The sequence below is a fragment of the Nomascus leucogenys genome, chromosome 20, assembly GCF_006542625.1.
Source record: "Nomascus leucogenys isolate Asia chromosome 20, Asia_NLE_v1, whole genome shotgun sequence".
In the NCBI taxonomy this organism is placed as follows: Eukaryota; Metazoa; Chordata; class Mammalia; order Primates; family Hylobatidae; genus Nomascus; species Nomascus leucogenys.
This window is the reverse complement of record NC_044400.1, coordinates 1,029,691-1,049,208: the sequence shown is the minus strand read 5'-3', so window position 1 is coordinate 1,049,208 and position 19,518 is coordinate 1,029,691. Positions and strand designations below refer to the sequence as shown.

General features: G+C 60.9%; 1 protein-coding gene across 3 annotated transcripts in view; it reads left to right on the top strand.

Moving 5' to 3' along the window:
* The window catches only part of C20H7orf50 (chromosome 20 C7orf50 homolog), a 124,782-nt gene that overhangs the window by 101,193 nt on the left and 4,071 nt on the right, over nucleotides 1–19,518 (top strand). For all 3 annotated transcript variants that reach the window (XM_004091597.3, XM_003278677.4, XM_030801053.1), the window contains exon 3: nucleotides 12,183–12,376. In XM_004091597.3, the coding sequence (XP_004091645.1) occupies nucleotides 12,183–12,376 (194 nt within the window). The remainder of the gene's footprint in view (nucleotides 1–12,182; nucleotides 12,377–19,518) is intronic.

Genomic DNA, 19,518 nt, shown 5'->3' with positions numbered 1-19,518 from the left:
TTCCATTCCACTCCACTCCACTCCAATCCACTCCATTCCATTCAATTCCACACAGGACGAGCTGCTTCTCGTCCTCCCCCTACTTGGGATCCTTGGAACAGGGAGTGGTTCTTATTTAGGTCCCTGAGGTACCAAGCACAGGCTTTGCTCTTAGCAGCCGCCACTCCAGTGATGAAGCCGATAGCAGACTGGCCCCTGCGGAGCTCTGGGGGGAGGTGCCTGGCTGCTCCGGCCTCCACCCTGGCCCAGAGCTGCCTCCTGAGCAGTGGATCCCAACCTGCCTGCCCCTGGGGCTGGGTCTCCAGCAGTCGGGACTGAGCTGCTGCTAGCTGCTGACTGATTCCCTCTGACTGGGCAGGTGTGGGGCGAAGGGGGCACATTTGCCCTGTGTCCCCATCGGCAGCATCTCCACGCCTTCCCTTGTGACGCCTCCAACCAGAACAAACCAGGTGTGTGGGAGCCCCCGCCTGCTCCCCCAGCGCCCCGGGGTCGACTTCTGCCTGCTCCTTCTGTCCTCCATGCTGAAGAGTGTGTTCCGGCTGGGGTTGGGCATGCGTGATGCTGGGGAACGGACACCTGTGAAATGGTGGCGTGTGCATCAAGTCTAAATAGCCGCTCGCAGGATCTGGGGGCTTTTTGTTTCCAGAAACCTGATCTGATCTTTATAAAAAGTGCTCCTCCACGCAGTCAGCCTGGGTCTCCCTCCCGTCCAGGCCGGCAGCGCTGTCTGGCTCAGCGAGGAGGGGCTGAAACTGGAGAGCCCCTGGGAGGGCTCTTGCGGGCCAGGTGGCAGCAGGGAGGGTGGCTCTCATCCCCGCCCCCATCCTAGCATTTAGCAGACTGCCCCACACTGCAGGTTTCCATTTTCACCGTTGGGTTAAGAGAAAAGCAGGAATAAAAAGTTTCTAATGTTGCTTGCAAAATTCAGCGCTGGCCATCAAAGGCACCTGGGGCTCCCGCGTCTCTCCTGTCCCATGGGTCCGTTTCTTGCTGTTTATTGCAGCCTGCCTGCATCGTTGGTGTGTGTGGCTGAACTCGGGCTGTCTAGGAAGCCCACAGGCAGGGTTCTGTGGGGCCCATTCCTGGTCCCACGTCTCTGGCAAGGGCTCCTCTTGAGCTGAGGCTTCTGAGCTCAAGCAGGCGGGCGTAGGGAGTCAGGTCCCACTGTCAGCCAAGCTGCAGGGTTTTTAAGAAGAAAGTGGGGGCTGCGCACCGTGGGCTCACACCTATAATCCCAGCACTTTGAGGCCGGCTGGAAGGATCACTGTAGCCCAGGAGCTTGAGAACTCATACCTATAATCCCAGCGCTTTGGGAGGCCGACCAGGAGGATCACTTTAGCCCAGGAGCGTGAGAGCAGCCTTGGTCCTATCTCTATAAAAAATTCAAAACCTGGCCAGGCATGGTGGCACATGCCTATAGTCCTGGCTACTTGGGAGGCTGAGGTGGCAGGATTGCTTGAGCCCAGGAGGTCGAGGCTGCAGTGAGCTGTGATGGTGCCGCTGCAATCCAGCCTGGGCCACAGAGCAAGACCATGTGTCAAAAAGAAAAAGCCGCTGTGGAAGGGCCTCCAGTCCCCTGGCCTGGACGGCAGGGGCCGCTGCTCCAGCCCTGCCTTCTACATGTGCCGCTGTGAGCAGTCACCCCTGCAGATCCTCACCTCTTCTCCGTAGAACGAGGAGTCGGGCTGCCAGGGATTGGGTCTGAGCGCGTTGCTGTCGTGTGTGTGTGTGTGTGTGTGTGTGTGTGTGTGTGTGTGTGTGTGTTTCCTGGGAAGAGGGCCCCCCACGGTCTTCATCATGTTCTCCAGGGCCCAGTTGGAATGAGTCGGAATTTGGACGGAGAGAAATGTGGAGTAGGGCAGGAACCTCCTTCCTGGGAAGGAGCTTGCAGGGGACGCTGCATGGGGTCGCAGGTTCCCAGGGGGCCTCAGGTGTGGTGTTAGAGGGGCGCTGGGGCTGGGAGTCTGTCCGTGTCTTCAGCCTGGGTCTCATGAGTTCAGGGAGTTTGAACCTGGGTGGAGAATGAGCCCCCGTGTGTCTTCACTAACCTCCAGCTGGCATGAGCTTCCGCAGACCCTGTGGTGGTGGGTGTGGGTGCTCCCCATGCCATCTGTTGGGGACACCTCACGCATCACTTGCGCTCAGCCCATGTCGCAGCTGCAGGAGCCACCAGACCCTATAAATGCTGGGATGCCAACATCTGTTCGTACGTGTCTCCCTGTGCCTGTGCATCAGGCCTCATGCGTTTAAAATGTCCTTCTGAGAAGGGGCCACAGGCAGGTGCCACCCATTGCCACAGCACCATGGCAGGAAGCATCCCATGCTCCGCAGGGGCGGGGCGGCCGCTCTCCCTGTCCTCCAGGAGCTCACGTGTACCTGCCTGTGAGCGCCTCGACGACAGAGCCGGCGCCCGCCCCAGTGTCTGCGCCGGGACCATGGGGTGGCCAGCTCACCGTGGAGACATCGCCTCCCTTTGTAGCAGCACCTGAACTTGTATTCGTGGGTCTTCTGATGCAATGTGTTTTAATCAGTATCGACGTGGAAGGGGGAGAGCGTGGGATGTTCCACTGGTGTCCTAGGAAGGAAGTAACTGGGGAGGGAGGACGGTTGGGGGGATTCACCTTTAAAGAATTTGAGAGCTTGTTTATTTTGCGGAATAAGGGTAAATTAATTCCCTGTGTGTTTCTGATCATGGAGAAGACCCCATCGATGCTGTTGGTTGTGGGACTGTCATTTCAGAGTCCGGATCCGAATGTGGTCCTGGCTACTCTGCGAGGGTTGCCCTGGGAGGAGGTGGTGGAGGGCACGTGGGCGTCCCGTGTTCCCTCATGACGGCCATCGCCTGCAATTGCCTCAAAATAAAAGGTTTAATTTAAAAAACTCTAGTTTCTCAGAAAAAGCAATTTACTACTGTGAGCTAACGCCGTGGAATTCTAATAATTGAGGTGACAAATCTGATTAAGGTTTTCTTTAAATGGGAACAGAATCGCTACGGGTGCCCCATGAGAGGGGTGTGGGACGTGGACCAGGCTCCTGACCTTGGACCCCATGAGAGGACTGAGGGCTGTGGGACGTGGGACCAGGCTCCTGACCTTGGAACTCCCGGGTGGGGTCTGAGGCGATGCAGGAGAAAGAAGAGCTCGTGGTCCAGGAGGCACTCGTGGATGGGGACATGGCTCCCCGCAGGCCTGCGTCTGTCGTCATGGGACGGGGGGACAGTCTTTCCCTCCTGAGCTGCCGTCACCACCGTGGCCCACGGACAGTGCAGCGGGGCTCCTGGTGGTCTTCGAGCAGACCCCGGTGGACTGAGGGTTGGTTGCCCTGTCCAGGGGGCCTCGAGTGCTCCAGGACACGACCCATCCAGTGTGACTCAGGCGCCACGCCTGTGGGCGGTCGTCGCTGTCACCTGGGTGTGCCGAGGGACTTGGGCTTTCCTGCCACCCCCGCGGAGGATCGAACCGTGTGACCCAGGCTGGGGGAGCTGCCCTGGGTGCCCCTCAGGCTCCTGCTCCCCAGGACTCACATTTGCACCCCAAAACCCAGCCTCCCCCTGCGGAAGGGTGCACATCCCAGTGTGTTTCACCATGCCAGGCGCAGTCCTCGCTGGGCGGGTATTTTTGCCACATGCTTGCTTTTAGTGCGCTGTTTGTGTATGGTTGTTGGTGAGCTGTGGTTTCTGTCTGGTGACAAGTAGGGAGGGGTTAGGTGGGTGGTGTCCTGCCTCCAGCCAACCTGCCGGGTCCCCAGAGGGCACTGCGGTGGCAGCAAAGCCAGTCACACTGGGGCTGGTAGATTGCCCCTCTCCCATCCAACGGCATGGGGAAATGATTGACGACTGACAGCTGCTGAAGCCCCACTCCTGTGCAGTGGACGGACAGCGCTCCCTGGGGTCCCAGCTCCAACCCCCGGCCTCTTGTCAAAGCAGCAGCCCAGGTGGCCACCAGTGCCGATCAGACTTAACGGATGAAGGCAGGGAGGCTGGGCAGAGCCCTTCAGCTTCTGACTTGGGTTCTGTCACTGAAATCCGCAATATCATTTCTGTGAAGGTCAGATCTACTGCCACGATGAAAGGGCTTCTGGGGAAGAAGAAAGAAACCTGCCCCGTGGGTGCCAGCCTGGGGGCCCGCACTAGAGGTCCCTGCTGGGAGATCCTCAGCCTGGAGGTTCCCAACCTGGGGGTCCCCAACCTGGAGGTTCTTAACCTGGTGGTCCCCAACCAGAAGGTCCCTACTGGATGTCTCCAGCCCTGATCTGTTGATTTTTTTTTTTTTTTTTTTTTTGAGGGTCTTACTCTCATCCAGGCTGGAGTACAATGGTGTGATCACAGCTCACTGCAGTCCGGAATTCCTGGGCTCATGCCGTCCTCCCACCTTGGCCTCCCAAAGCGCTGAGATTAACAGGTGTGAGCCAGCACACCTGACCTCCACCCTGATTTACATAAAGACCACACTCTGGGCTGGACCCCACCCGCCCGCGTGCACACCTCAGTTGGCGCCCACGCTAGGTGCCTGCGCCCACTGGGCAGGAAGTGCGGACCTCCGGGAGGCACAGGCTGGGCCTGCTGGCCGTGGGTGTGCCCTTCACGACTCCCCCATCAATCATGTCTCCTCATCACGTCTCCTTTCTGCTCAGGGCCAGGCTCTGAGATGCCACAGGCTGATAGCCGGGGCCAGGCAGACTTTGAGTCTGAGTCTGAGATGGCTCCACGTATGCAGTGCACACTGGTTTCAAAGCTGTGGAGTGAGAAAAAAGCGTGGCTTGATTAATCACTTTTTATGTGGGTTACCTGTTGAAGCGGCAACCCCTTGTTCCTGTAGGGCCTCAGCTCACTTCCTGACTTGGGCCGTATCCGCCAACCCTTAGTCTGCGTGTCCTGGGCCTGTGCTTCCTGCCTGGTGGGAGCTGGTGCTTAGCCAGGGCCCAACGGGGAGAGCAGAGATGATGGCAGGGGTATGTGTGCATACGTGTGCACGTGTGTGTGTGCGTGCTCGTGTGAGTGGGGATTTCTGCCTAGGGTGTGGGAACGTCTGAGCCCCGTGGGGACTTTGGGTCTTTATTTAAATTTGGGCCAAGTTCTACTAGGTCTTCTGTCACCTGCTGGAGTTATTTTCTTTCTGCCACATTTTAGAAAATAAAACGCACCGAACAAACATGGGGTGTTCCTACCACAGCATGGGAAAGGTGAGGCGCCATCCACCAAGGCGCATGTGGTTTTGAGCCCTGGATGCTGGGCCCCAGAGCACCTGGCCTTGTGTGCAGTAGGGAGCGGGGGCAGAGAAGCCCCTCACCCCGCCGTCCGCGGCTGCCCCTCACCCCGCCGTCCGCGGCTGCCCCTCACCCCGCCGTCCGCGGCTGCCCCTCACCCCGCCGTCCGCGGCTGCCCCTCACCCCGCCGTCCGCGGCTGCCCCTCACCCCGCCGTCCGCGGCTGCCCCTTACCCCGCCGTCCGCAGCTGCCCGCGGCAGTCAGTTCATGGGTTGGGGTGATCCCACTGGAGAAGTCTCCCCTCCGGGAAAGTTAATAAGCGTTGAGTCTGTGGCTTGTTTCCGAAGAAGAAGGTGCAGGAAGGTGTGTAGCTGTCTCGCTGTCCTCCACCCCACTGTGTGGGGCCCTCCCCACCTCCCCTGCCATCCAGGGATGCTCCCCAAGGGCCCGATGCAGCGACACTGGAGCCCTGGCCCCGTCACCCGGCTAACATCGTAGGACAGCAGCTCCTGCCTCACGCACACGGTCCGCTGCATGTCTACTGGATGGGGTCCAGGCCGGGTGGCCTCTTCACCCGCACAGCAGGGCACGGCAGGCTAGGCTGGTGGCGTCCTTCCCTGCAGCTCCAATTCGAGCAGGGAGCTCCTTACCTTCCCTCTGAGAGACAGTGGGTCCTTTCTCTGCCATTCTCTCCTCCAACACAGCCACCACTTCCCCAGGGAGCCTGAGCCTGGGGCCAGAGGCAGTGGCCCGATGCCCACAGCCTGAGGTGCTCTGAGCCCGCGTGGCCCTCAGACCCGAGGCTTCCGAGTGGTCCAGGCTCTCCACAGACACCACACCCTCAATGAGATGCTCAGCAGAGGACCAGGGTGTATGGGTGGGCGCTGCTGTGCGCTGGTGTGCGCTGGCGTGCGCTGGTGTGCGCTGGCGTGCGCTGCTGTGCGCTGGCGTGCGCTGCTGTGCGCTGGCGTGTGCTGCTGTGTGCTGGTGTGCGCTGCTGTGTGCTGCTGTGTGCTGCTGTGTGCTGCTGTGCGCTGGAGTGACACCAGAGGGGGAGAGTGTTTTGTCTGGGATCCTCATGTGACACCTCAGACACTAGACGGTCCCGCCCAGACATGCCGGTCCAGGGTCACTGTGGGGCGCCGGGAGTATTTCCATCTGGTCAGGTGACATCAGTGTCACATGGGCGTTGCTCACAGAGGGGCCTCTGGAGGAAGGAGAGTGGCGGTCAGCACTCGATGACCTTTGGCCTCACTTCACCGTGGGTGAGGAGCTGCCCACCAAGGAAGCCCAGGCTGGGTGTCGGGACGCGCTCCTGCCTTGGTGCCTCCACGAGGGCCAGGCATTAGGGGCCACACAGGCCACAGCTTCAGTCCCTCTGGCCCTCTGGGTTAGTCCCGGCCCCCCCCCACCACCAACCCTCTAGGTTAGTCCTGGGTCCTCCCTGCTCTCCTGGGTCAGCCCTGGGTCCTCCCTGCCCTCTGGGTCAAACCTTGGTCCCCTCCCCGCCCTCTGGGTCAGCCCTGGGTCTCCCCACTCTGCCCTCCTTTCTTAGGTGAAGGCCCTGCTCCCTTAGACTTGGGGGGAAACAGGAAGGTCTGGCTGGAACAGACGACTTTTTCTAAACCCTGAGTCCAGAGCAGCGTGGATGCCTGTGGGCACTGGCAGCTGACAGCTTGCATGAGCCCAGCCTCTGCAGGGGCTCCCGATGGCCCAAACCCTGCTCAAGAGACAGGGACTTGCACATTCTTCCCTGAGCCTCAGGTTTACAAAGACCTGCTCGTGCCCGGGGGACAGGGAGCCCACACCTGCCCTCATGCCTCGGGGACAGGGAACCCACACCTCTTCCTGACCCCACCTCTCTTTCCTCACCCCCAGCCCCCACACACACACCTGCTCTCATGCCCGGAGGGGACAGGGAGCCCACGCCTCTCCCTGACCCCATCTCTCTTTCCTCACCCCCCAGGCCCCCCCAACAATTTAGCAGGGACCCAGGAGCCACCAAGATCACTTCCCATCACACCTCCCTGGTGTGAGGCCGCGGCTGGGGAAGCTCATTCCCAGGCTGGAGAGACTGGGCAGGGGTCACTGTCCTTTTGGGCCGTTCTCAGAGCCCACAGCAGCCCTGTCAGGCCCTGCCTGGCAACGCGGCCCCCACGCAGGACCTGCTGGACCAAGGCTGCGTGTTCCTCCCAGCCCTGGGGCTCTCACCGTATAGCCTGAACACCTGTGCTCAGTGCGCCATCCCTGCAGGGCAGGGAGGGCCCGCAGGCAGGAAGGGGCCGTAGACAGAATTGGTGCTGGGATCTGAGAGCTGGGCTCAGGCCGGGGCAGGGTGAGACCAACCGGAATGCTGCTGTGGCCAGATTTCTGCTGTGGCCGGATCACTGCCGTGGCCGGATCGCTGCCGTGGCCGGATTTCTGCCGTGGCCGGATCGCTGCCGTGGCCGGATCGCTGCCGTGGCCGGCGGCCAATGTGACGCCCTTCTCAGGGTTCGTTTCTGTGTATGTGATGTTCACGGTCGTCACGTAGGAAAATTCGGAACCGTGGAGATTGGTGTCCAGTTCAGGGACCTGGTGCCAGAGCCGGTGCCAGGCCGGCTTTATGGAGCCCCGCGTGTTTCTGCCACGTTTCCTGTTGGCTTAAATTCACAAACCTGGGAAATGATGATGGTTTTTATTTTTGCCGGTTCTTTTGGTTAGGGTATGACTAGCACGTTACCCACCTTGGACATCTCCAGGAAGAGCCAGTGCATCGTGGCGAAGCCTCACGCTGGGGAGTGCGGCTCACGCAGGGCCCGTGTGACACAGATGGACGGGCAGGGTGGGCGGGAAGGAGCTGTTGGGTCTCTGCTGCCTCAGTCGAGTCTACGGGAACCTTTTCAAATCAAATTAGTGTCATTTCTTCTCTGTGTCTCTTGCTAGGAGTTATAGGCGTAAAGGAAAAACAGTTTTCATGCAGCTGTATTTTCTCAAGCAGTGTCAGCTTCTCTAAGAATCTCACGGCTCTCTTCTCTGGAAGCTGCCATGGCCGCTGATCCACTTTGCTCCTCCCAGCCTATAGGGTTTGGCTTTGTGGTTTGTTTTCAGTGTATTTGTTGAGTACAGTGAACATTTTCATTGCCCGATGGTGAGGATTTCATGTTTAACTGCACGAGTGCCGCGTTGCTTGAGGTAGCCTGTGAAAGTGTCCCTGTTGTGAAACACACAATGTAGGTGCAGTGACAGGCCCCCTGGCCGCGTCCCCATCCTAGTCCTCGGGGTCGCAGTTTATCTGTGTGGGTGCAGGTCCTGCGTAAAGCTTTTCATGCACATTGAATTGTTTTATGCATGTTCAAATGTAATCCTCAAGACATCTAACCGTAGGAGAGAGAATGTGTGGCTGGAATTTTTATTTTTCTGTACTTCATATGAGTGTCTGTATTTCATCAAGTCTGAAATGCTGGAGACTGTCCTAGCATTGAGATAGGGTGACTGTACTTTTATACATTTTTCTGCTTGCACTGGGATGGTCCAGAGACGCCGGCTTTAGACATCACACGTCTGTGACAGGCCAGTGCTTCCTTCCACGGGGCCCGTCCCATCTGTGTTGGAAAGCCGTCATGTTAGGAGAGAGACTCTTGCCCTGACAGCGTCGGCTCAAAGCCGCCCACCACACCTCTCCCAGTAGAGTGGCCCCAGACTGCAGGGTCTGTGGGGTGGACACTGGGCCTAGAGGGGCTCCAGGGGGCCCAAGGTCTGCCCCTTCCCAGAATCCTGGAGCCGGCAGGAGCCTGGCGTCACCCCTGCCACTGCGCCAGGCTTTGCGTCCTAGGCCTGAAACTCAAGTCCCTAGAAGTGGCCCTCACAGGCTTTTATTTGACACTGGGATTCTTTTAAAAATGTTTTGGTGTGTACTTAGGTAATTTACAAGCCCTTGGGACAACTTTGGGAGCTCTGTGTGATAGTGTCAAGTTAAAAGTATTTGCTAATTAAACCCGCGTTCTTATTTGCTAGTCAAACCCGCATTCTTTGGAGGGTCGGCACGTGGGTGGCAGTTGGAGAAAGTTGTCCGCTGCTCGTCCGTGGGTGATAGCCGTCCTGCCTTGCTCACCTGTGCTCTCCGGGCCAGACACTGTGCAGGCCAAGCAGCGGGTCCCAGCATCACCACGCCCGATCCTGGCAGCCCCACCACCCTCCCGTGCTACCCCCACTCCCCCCGACCTGCCACAGCCTGTGCCCTCCAGCTTGCCTGGACCTGCTGCCTCCCGCCCCCTCCAGCTGGACACCCTCCCCGGGCCCGCCTGTGTCGTCCCAGGATAGCTGAGGTCGCTCACGTCATGGTCACAGCCTTGGGGAATCGCCTGGTCCAGGACAGTGAGCACAAGCACAGGGCGGCCGATGGCGCAGAGCGGAGCCGGGCACCCCCAAGGCAGCGAGCGCAAGCACGGGGCGGCCGATGACGCGGAGCGGAGCCGGCACCCCCAACGAGCGCGAGCACTGGGCGGCCGATGATGCAGAGTGGAGCCGGCACCCCTAAGGCAGCGAGCGCAAGCACGGGGCGTCCGATGACGCGGAGCGGAGCCAGCACCCTCAAGGCCCCTGGCTGTCCAGGCGCAGCTCCCTCACTCCACCTGCCTCTGCGTCTTGTGTTGAGGCCCAGCGCAGAAAGCAGGAGTTTGGGGTTTTTCACCTGAAGTCATTTCCTGGGTTCATCAGTGACTTAGGAAAAGTTAAAGGTGCACCAGCCAGTATCAGGTACAGCCCAGGGCAGTGGGTGGCACTCCTGAGCTTCCCACCTCGTGGGCCACAGTGGCTCCCTCGGGGACACGGGAATTGGGCTGTGACTCCTGCCAGGTCGGGAGCGCTGGTAGCCAAGAAGCAAGAGTGGGTGTGAAGGAAGCTGTTTCCGTGGCGTCCAGGCTGGTGCCTGACACGAGAAGCAGCCTGCGCCGGGCGCTCGGGAAGCCTGCGGGAAACAGCTGGGCGTGCAGGTCCCCGGCTTGGCCCCGATACGGGGCGGCCTGGGTTCCCCTTGCCATCCACCCCAGGCCAGCGCCCGCATGGCTGCTGCCCACAGCCTTGACCCTGTCCTCAACACTCTGGCCACCAACCTGGGACCCTGCCCCAGGGCCCTGCCCACCTGCTCAGGACCTGTCCAGGTGCCCCACGCATGTGGGCTGGCAGACCCTCAGCCACCACGGCGGCCCCTCTGCAGCCCTAATAGTGTTATGTACTTTGGCCGGCGTGATCAGCCGCAGCCTGCGTGGCCCATGGGGTCGGGGCTGAGGCTGGGCCTGTGCCAGGGGGGGTTTTGCCTTTCAGGGCCAGGGGTTGTGCCTGCCCCGTTGGCGGCTGTGGGCCTAGGAGGTGGGCGTGGAGCTGGTTGGAGCCGGTCAGTCACCAGGCTCCCCTGTGGGTGTCCATATCCCCACCATGAAAATCCTCGCTCCCCAGAGCCCTGCGGGCCTGGCCTGGTGGGTCTCGGAGCTTCCCGCCTCTGTGTGTGGGTGGCCCAGGCCTTCCCACTGGGACTCTTCAGCCTCTCTGTGCTGGGCACCTGCCAGGGAGGGTGCCCCTCGCCCCCCAGGCCCTGTCTCTTGCTGCGGACCCCTGGCAGGCTCCAGGGGTGTGGCCGTGCGTGTGTCGGCGTGAGTGTGGGGGGTGTCTGGGTGTCTGTGGGTGTTTGGGTAGCTGTGGGTGTCTGGGTGTGGATTTGTTGGATGTGTGTGGGTGTGAGTGTGGGTGTCTGGGTGTGTGGGTGTGTGGCACGTGGGGGTGTCTGGGCGTGTGGGTGTCTGGCTGTATGTGTGGGTATCAGTGTGGGTGTGTTGGGTGTGGGTGGGTGGGTGTCTGCGTGGGTGTCTGTGGGTGTGGGTATGTGTCGGTGTCTGTAGGTGTGGGTGGGTGTATGTGAGTGTGGGTATATGGTGGTGTCTGTGGGTGTATGTGGGTCAGTGTGGGGACATGGGTGAGGGGTGGGGGCTGTGTTTGGCTGTGAGTGGGTGTATGTGGGTGTATGGTATGTGTGGGTGTCGGTGTGTGTGGGTCGGTGTGGGGACATGGGTGAGGGGTGGGGGCTGTGTTTGGCTGTGGGGGGTGGTCTGTGAATGTGTGTGTCTGTGTCGGGGGGTTGGGTTGCGTATATGTCTGTGTGTAGGGGGGCCCTTGCCCCACTTTACTTTGCTCTCCCTGGGGTGGGATGCGCAGGTGTGGGCTGTGCCCGGCCTCCCTTCCTGGAAGCCCTGGCTCCCGGTGGGCGCTGCCTGGTTCTGGTTCCCACGCCCCGAGCCACTTCCCTGGGCTCCTGGCCTTGCTCGGAGTCTACACTGATGTTCTGACTTTTTCCAGAAAAGATGAAGCGTGTGGACAGCAGCTGGGGTCACCTCATGGTCACCCCGTGGCCCGGCTGCCCCGGTTCTGACGCTTTGCACCGTTCTCTTTTGTTAATTAGGGGAGGGTGGGCAAGACAGAGGGCCTGTGCTTTCCTGGCAAGATGTGGCTGGAGACACATTGTCACAGCGGGCCCTCTCCCTCCCTCTGGGGTCTTGGCCACCCTCCCTGTCCCCAGCCTGCAGCCTAGGCGGGTCTGGGGCCAGCACCTGGCCTGTGTGATAACAGACACCGGCACGCCTTCAGCCCTCCCTGGCGGCCGGCCCGGATCTTCCCACGCTGTGCAGGGTGGGGCAGGACCTCACAGAGCCTCGGGAGGCGGGAGTCTGTGGTAGGTGGACCATGGGGGTGGGGAAGGGGCCTCTGGGCGGTAAATCCTGGCACCTGGCGCCTGCCTGCAGGACTGGCCATCCTCACGTGACCCGTCTGGCTCTTCGTTGTAGCACAGGCTCAGCAGGAGGGTGTCGGCCGGGGCTGGACCCAGTGCTGGAGGACAGAGTTTTTGGTCACTACCGAGGCGAGGGTGGGCTTGGGAAGCCCCAGGCAGCGCACCTGTCTCTGGATACCTTCCATCCCCGGAGCCTAATGTGTTCCTTGACTTTCAGGGAGAAGCTGTGCTCAGGCCCGGGCTGGACGCAGAGCCGGAGCTGTCCCCAGAGGAGCAGAGGGTCCTGGAAAGGAAGCTGAAAAAGGAACGGAAGAAAGAGGAGAGGCAGCGTCTGCGGGAGGCAGGCCTTGTGGCCCAGCACCCACCTGCCAGGCACTCGGGGGCCGAGCTGGCCCTGGACTACCTCTGCGGGTGAGCGGCCCTGCCCCACACGATTCTGTCCTGGGTGCGTCTCAACCCCTGCCCGAGGCGGGTCACAGCCTTCACCCGCACACACTGTGTGGGAGCTTCTAGAGTAGTGGGGCGTTAGCGTTCATGCTAGGCCTGTGCTGCCACTGCTCCCCTTTCTGTCTGAATGGCCCAGAGCCTTCAGGAACTTTCAGGGGCGGCAGCAGAGCTGCCGGTGCAGGGATTGCCCGGAACTGTGCTTTTAGAAATGGGTCTGATGGTGAACCTCACCCCAGGTGTACGTCACCACAGGAAGAATCCACGGGCCTGGGTGCTGCTTAGACATGGGGGTGAGGAGGAGGGAACTCGTGGTGGCCTTCAGCCCTCACTCACAGTGACAGGAGGTGCCACTGCCACTCGAGAGCGGGAAGACGGGGATCGTGGGGTGCTGGGCACAGGGCGCCGTCTCCCTGGCTGCCTGCGGCGTGGCTGGGTGGATGGTGCAGGACTTCAGGGGTCAGAGGCTTTGGCATGGGCTCCACAGCCTTGCGGGCCATGGCCACCTCCCCAGCGCTCACCAGCACAGGCTGCTGCCCGTTTCTGTCCGTCTCCCTGAGTGCTGACTGCACCTAGAATAAGGGGTGTCACGGCGTCCATGTGGCTGGCTTCCTCGGAGACAAGAACTGGGTCCCTGTGATGGAGTCACCCTGAGGGGCAGGGTGTCCTGTGGGGGGCACTGGCCCTGCCTGGGAGGACAGGATCCAGCCGCACCTCTGTGGGAGGCCCTCGGAGAGATGACCTCCTTGGAGAGATGACCCCCAGTGTGGCTGTGCAGCTAGTGGAATGAGCAGCAAGGCCTGCGTGGATGTGCATGCACAAGTGTATGTGTGTGTGCATGTACGTGTGTGCATGTGTATGTGTGTGCACATGTGTGTACGTGTGTATGCATGTGTATATGTGTGTGCACGTGCATGTGTGTTTGCATGGGTGTGTGTGCACATGTGTGTGCATGTGTATACATGTATGTACACATGTAGGTGTGTGTATACGTGTGCGCATGTGTATACGAGTGTTGTGTACACGTGTGATGTGTCTGCGCTCGTGTGTACATGTGCACGTGTGCGTGTGAACGTGTGTGCATGTGTGTGCTGTGTATACAAGTGTGTACGCATGTATGCATGTAGGTGCACGTGTGTATGTGTGCACATGTGTATGAGTGTGCACATGTGTATATGTGCATGTGTGTACACGTGTGTGCGTATGTTTACGTGCGTGCGTGTGTGTGCATGTGTATGTTGTGTATATGTGTTGTGTATGTGTGTTGTGTATGTGTGCATGTGTGTACATGTGTGTGCATGCGCGTGTGTTTATTTTTTTATTTTTTTATTTTTATTTTTGAGACGGAGTCTTGCTCTGTGCCCCAGGCTGGAGTGCAGTGGCGCGATCTCGGCTCACTGCAAGCTCCGCCTCCCGGGTTCACGCCATTCTCCTGCCTCAGCCTCCCCAGTAGCTGGGACTACAGGCGCCCGCCAACACACCCGGCGAATTTTTTGTATTTTTAGTAGAGACGGGGTTTCACTGTGTTAGCCAGGATGGTCTCGATCTCCTGACCTCGTGATCCGCCCGCCTCGGCCTCCCAAAGTGCTGGGATTACAGGCTTGAGCCACCGCGCCCGGCCAACATGCGCGTGTGTTTATGCATGTGTGTGTATGTTTCTGTGTGGACGTGTGTGTTGTGTGTGCATCCCCAGGATGGCCCTCCACCTACAGGAGAGGGGCTCTTGGCCACCCTGCACCAGGCCCAGCGCTGGGCTCAGGAAATGGGGATGGGGGCGAGCCTCCTGCTTCTTGGAGCTGAGGCTGCCTTGGGGGTCATAGAATGAGCTCAGCCATAGCGTTGGGTGGATCCGGCTGGAACCAGTTGAGTCATCATGGGTCTCTGCACTGGTCAGTTCTCTGGGAGCCTTAGCTTCCCTCTCCCTGAGGAACGTGGGGCTGAGGCCAGGTGCCCATGGCTACCCCAAGAGCTCTCTCTTGCTCCGAGAACGCGCTTGGCCCAGGGGACGGTGCTGGCTGTGGTGTGAGGCCGCAGTCTCCTGCACTCGCTCCTGCTTCTCGGCAGGCAGGGCCACAAGCCACTGCAGGGTCAGTCGCTGTAGACAGAGGGGGCTTCGGAGGCCGTTGGTGCAGCATCTCAAGCCCAGGTGTGGGCAGGGTGTGGGCTGGGCAGAGGAGCAGGTGGACACGGGCCTGGAAGGCGCCAGCTGCAGGAATGGACTGTAGGCTCCCTGTGGGAGGCAGAGGGCGACTGGGGCCTGCAGCTGTGCCGCCTGCACCTTTCCTGTCTCCACTGGCAGTTGCCTCTGGGCGTGGCTGTTCTGGACCTCCCCTGACGCCTGGGGTGGGCGGGGTTTGTCCACCTTCCTCCCCACGCCTGCCAGCACCTTCGGCTGCTCTCAGTGTGGACTCTGTTAGCACAAGGGGGACGTTGGGGACGTGGGCAGGAGAGGGGGGACCAGCTGCTCCACAGAGTGGCTGCCCCTCCCTGGTCTTCACCCTGGAGGCACCCTGACTCCCCTCCCATGATCGCACACCCTCCGAGCACCCCACGGGAATGTCCTGAGTGCCTGGGAGCCTGCCCTGCTACTGTCCTCGGCCTCACCCTCCTTTACTCCTCTGGGACCTTCCCGGGGCCCCCTCATGCTACTCGCGACCCCACAGCGGCAAGTCCTGTGCGGAGGCGCTGTGTCCTGCGTGTGGGAGGAGGGGGACCCTTACTCCTCAGAAACAAAGCAGCCCCTTCCCACGGGAGCTTCTTCCAGGGCCTGGGATCCACACACCAGGAGGCCAGCCACAGACGTGGGCACCCGGGCAGGAGCTCCTCCTCTTTCCTGGGGGTCTCCAAGGGCGCCCGCAAGCCCAGCCACATCTGGCTGCCGGATCAGAGCCCACGTGGGTGTGTGGAGCCCACGGTATCCCTGGCAACTCAGGGTTTTCCCAAGAGAGGGAGCCAGGGGATTCCCACAGGGGAGTGTCCTTAGCCTGGGGGCTGCTGGGGACCATTGGCCACACCACGGCTGGCCCACCCCAGAGCCCCCAGCACAGGGGCAGCGGTGAAGGTAGGTGCCCCTGAGTTGTCCTCCCCCTGCAGAGGGCTTGGGCTGGGACTCAGAAAGGACGTGCTGGCCGCCGTGGCCCATGACCATCTTAGGGGCTTTCCATGAGGGGTTCCTCCTGGAGGCAAAGCCATCTGCGACCAGGTGGGCTGTGTGCGGAGGAGACCCCGAATTGTTCTGGTGAGCCCTCAACGGTGGAGAGTTTCCTCTCATCTCTCCGGGAGGCACCCCACCCATTCCAGGATGCCCCGGGGGTCTCCCCTCCAGATCCCCCGAAGGCTCTGCCCACTGAGACACATGGACCCCGTGCCCGTGGGGTCTTCATGCCCCGTCCCTAGAACCCAGGTCACAGGCTGGGCAGCGAGCGTCCCCACACGGTGACCTTGGCCTGTGACCTGTGACCATACCCTGGGCTGTTCTTGCATCTCAAGGGTTCGTCTCCTCTGCAGCCTTCCTGGGTGCTCCTGGCTTTGTGTGAAGCTGGGGCTGGTGGGAGCTGTGCAGCAGGGCTGGGGTGAGGGCCCACAGGCTGGGGTAGGGGATTGTGGCCGTCGTGGCCCTTTCCCTGCACTATGACCGTCGTGGCCCTTTCCCTGCGCTGTGACCGTCGTGGCCCTTTCCCTGCACTATGACCGTCGTGGCCCTTTCCCTGCGCTGTGACTACCGTGGCCCTTTCCCAGTGCTGTGACCATCGTGGCTCTTTCCCTGCTCTGTGACCATCGTGGCCCTTTCCCTGCGCTGTGACCGTCGTGTGCTCTTTCCCTGCGCTGTGACTACCGTGGCCCTTTCCCAGTGCTGTGACCATCGTGGCTCTTTCCCTGCGCTGTGACCATCGTGGCCCTTTCCCTGCGCTGTGACCATCGTGGCCCTTTCCCTGCGCTGTGACCGTCGTGGCCCTTTCCCTGCACTATGACCGTCGTGGCCCTTTCCCAGTGCTGTGACCGTCGTGGCTCTTTCCCTGCACTGTGACCATCATGTGCTCTTTCCCTGCGCTGTGACCATCGTGGCCCTTTCCCTGCGCTGTGACCGTCGTGTGCTCTTTCCCTGCTCTGTGACCATCGTGGCCCTTTCCCTGCGCTGTGACCGTCGTGTGCTCTTTCCCTGCGCTGTGACCATCATGGCCCTTTCCCTGTGCTGTGACCGTCGTGTGCTCTTTCCCTGCGCTGTGACCGTCGTGGCTCTTTCCCTGCGCTGTGACCGTCGTGTGCTTTTTCCCTGCGCTGTGACCGTCGTGTGCTCTTTCCCTGCGCTGTGACCGTCGTGTGCTCTTTCCCTGCTCTGTGACCATCGTGGCCCTTTCCCTGCGCTGTGACCGTCGTGTGCTCTTTCCCTGCTCTGTGACCATCGTGGCCCTTTCCCTGCGCTGTGACCGTCGTGTGCTCTTTCCCTGCGCTGTGACCGTCGTGGCTCTTTCCCTGCGCTGTGACCGTCGTGTGCTTTTTCCCTGTGTGTGACCGTCCCCTCGTCTTCCCAGCAGGAGCCCCGGGCTTGGTCGCCCAGCTCGTTTTTCCAGCTCAGAGCCGTATTGCCCTGGCCTTGCATAGGCGGAAGTTTGGGAGTGCTGGGAGCAGTCCCTCTAATTTCTGTGGGTCTCTGGGCTGCTGGGTCCACTGTGGTAGTTACACGAGCGATGCACACAGCTGTCAGCGGGCAAGCCTGTTCCTCATTAAAGAGAAAAAGGAGTTTATATGCTTAACGCAGGAAATTGAAGATTGACTTTCCATATAACTGAAAGAAGAAAACCAGCATCCCTCAGGGCCTCAGCCACACCTGCTGGGTGTTCACGTTGGGGGTGGGTGGGGAGCTGACTGCTGCCTCCCTGGTCCCTGCTGGCTTTAGCTCGCCGTTCTTGGGGGCCGGCCCGCTGCCTGGGTCTGCTCCAGGTGGGAGGTGGTGCCCCCACAGGAGAGAGAGGAGCTGGGACCCCGGCCGCACAGATCCAGCAGGGACGGGGTCCCCCACTCACCTGCGGGGGGACGAGAGCAAGTCACTCCGGCCGTGGGGCAGCCCAAACCCACCCTCCTCAGGCCCCCCGTGTTGCCCAGCACAGCATGGCGTCTTAGCTTCCTTGCAACCTGTGGCCTCCAGGTCTGGAACCCTGGAATGAAAGGCCAGAGCAGAGGCCAAACTATCCCATCCGCGGAGCTTAGGAGACACTTCTTGGGGGTCCTTCCCTACTCAGGCCCACTGCCCCGCTGCCAAGGGACAGCCCAGCTCCACGTGTGGGAGGAGCGGCCAACCCATGAGACCCGGCCCCTGCCTGTGCCAGCCCCACCCAGGCCTTCGTGGGGATTGGGTCGTAAACTCACCCCGGTTGGCAGTTCCTGCTGCAGTTACGAGCACGTGGACACTGTGGCTGTGGGCCGGCTTCAAAATCGGACCCCCTCTCGATTTTCTTTTGGAAGGGGGTTCAGCAAGAAATCCCCGCTTTTTGTGGGGGTTTTGTTTATTTTGAGACGGAGTCTCACTGTCGCCAGGCTGAAGTGCAGTGGTGCAATCTCAGCTCACTGCAACCTCCGCTTCCCGGGTTCAAGCGATTTTTCTGCCTCAGCCTCCTGAGTAGCTGGGATTACAGGCGTCCGCCACCACGCCCGGCTAATTTTTTGTATTTTTAGTAGAGACAGGGTTTCACCATATTAACCAAGATGGTCTTAGTCTCCTGACCTTGTGATCCGCCCACCTCAGCCTCCCAAAGTGCTCAGCTTATACGCGTGAGCCACTGTGCCCAGCCACCCCCACTTTTTTTTTAAAGCCCAGCGGGCTAGCAGGGACTCTGGTTCTCCACCCAGCCGGTGAGCACCACAGGGGAGGAGGTTCTTCTCTCAGGGCTGCTCTAGGCAGCTCTGGACAGATGACCCTGCAGTGGCCGTGGCCCCCGCTATGCTGGGGACAAGGGACTTCCCTCTGGCTATTCTCTTTCCTTTTCCAAGATGGGACCTCCTGTCTCCTGCCCCACCTAGGCAGAGAGAAAGAGGATTGTGTCATGCATCCTGTGAACTGTCTGCAGCTGTGCAGGGACTAGTTCCCAGGGTGGGTGGCAGAGGCGGCCATCACTCAGGAGGCCTCGCCCAGTGCCGTGGGAGCCACAGGCGACACTGAGCACCCCACCCACCCCTCACTGTGTCTGCTCCCCCAGTGACGAGGCCAAGAGTGGGACGGCTCATCTTCGGTGACGAGGGAGACAGGCTCGGCCTGAAGCCTGCCTGGTGGGGGCTCGGTGAGAGAGAGGCGCCCTTGGTTCAGGGCTGTGGGCAGCAGTGCTGTGGCCTCGGGCCCCATGGGAGGGCAGTGTGCAGAGCAGCTGTGACTGACTTGCCGTGCGTGGGCTCTGGGAACACCCGTGAAGTGGGGTCACCACTCCAGGTTCCCAAGGAGGAAGCAGGCTGATGGAAAGCAGCAGCTCAAGGTGGGAGAGTTAGAAGGTGGCAGAGCTGAGATGCCAACTTCTGCCCTGCAGCGGTAAAACAGCCCCCAGCAGGCAGATGCCATGGCCTGGCTGGCCCAGGTGCACCTCACAGAGGGCCCACGCTGGCCGGGTCAGGCATCCAGGGAGCAGACCACGAGGGGCTGTCTGAAAAGAAAGGAACTAAAATTAAACCTCCCTGGAGGCTCCTCTCATCACGCAGGAGCCCTGCGTCAGTGCACATGGGGCTGGCGTGTCACCTAGCAGGTGCACAGCCGGACTCCCCACCCACGGGACTCCCCACCCACAGGACTCCCCACCCCCAAGACCCCACTCACCCACAGGACTCCCCACCCCCAAGACCCCACTCACCCACGGGACTCCCCACCCACAGGACTCCCCACCCACAAGACCCCACTCACCCACAGGACTCCCCACCTACAAGACCCACAAGACCCCACTCACCCACGGGACTCCCCACCTACAAGACCCACAAGACCCCACTCACCTGCAGGACTCCCCACCCACAAGACCCCACTCACCCACGGGACTCCCCACCCACAGGACTCCACTCACCCACATGGCAGTGGGGACAGGCAGGCTGGGCAGCGCTCACAGCAGGCGCAGGGTCCTCCCCTGTGCTGAGCT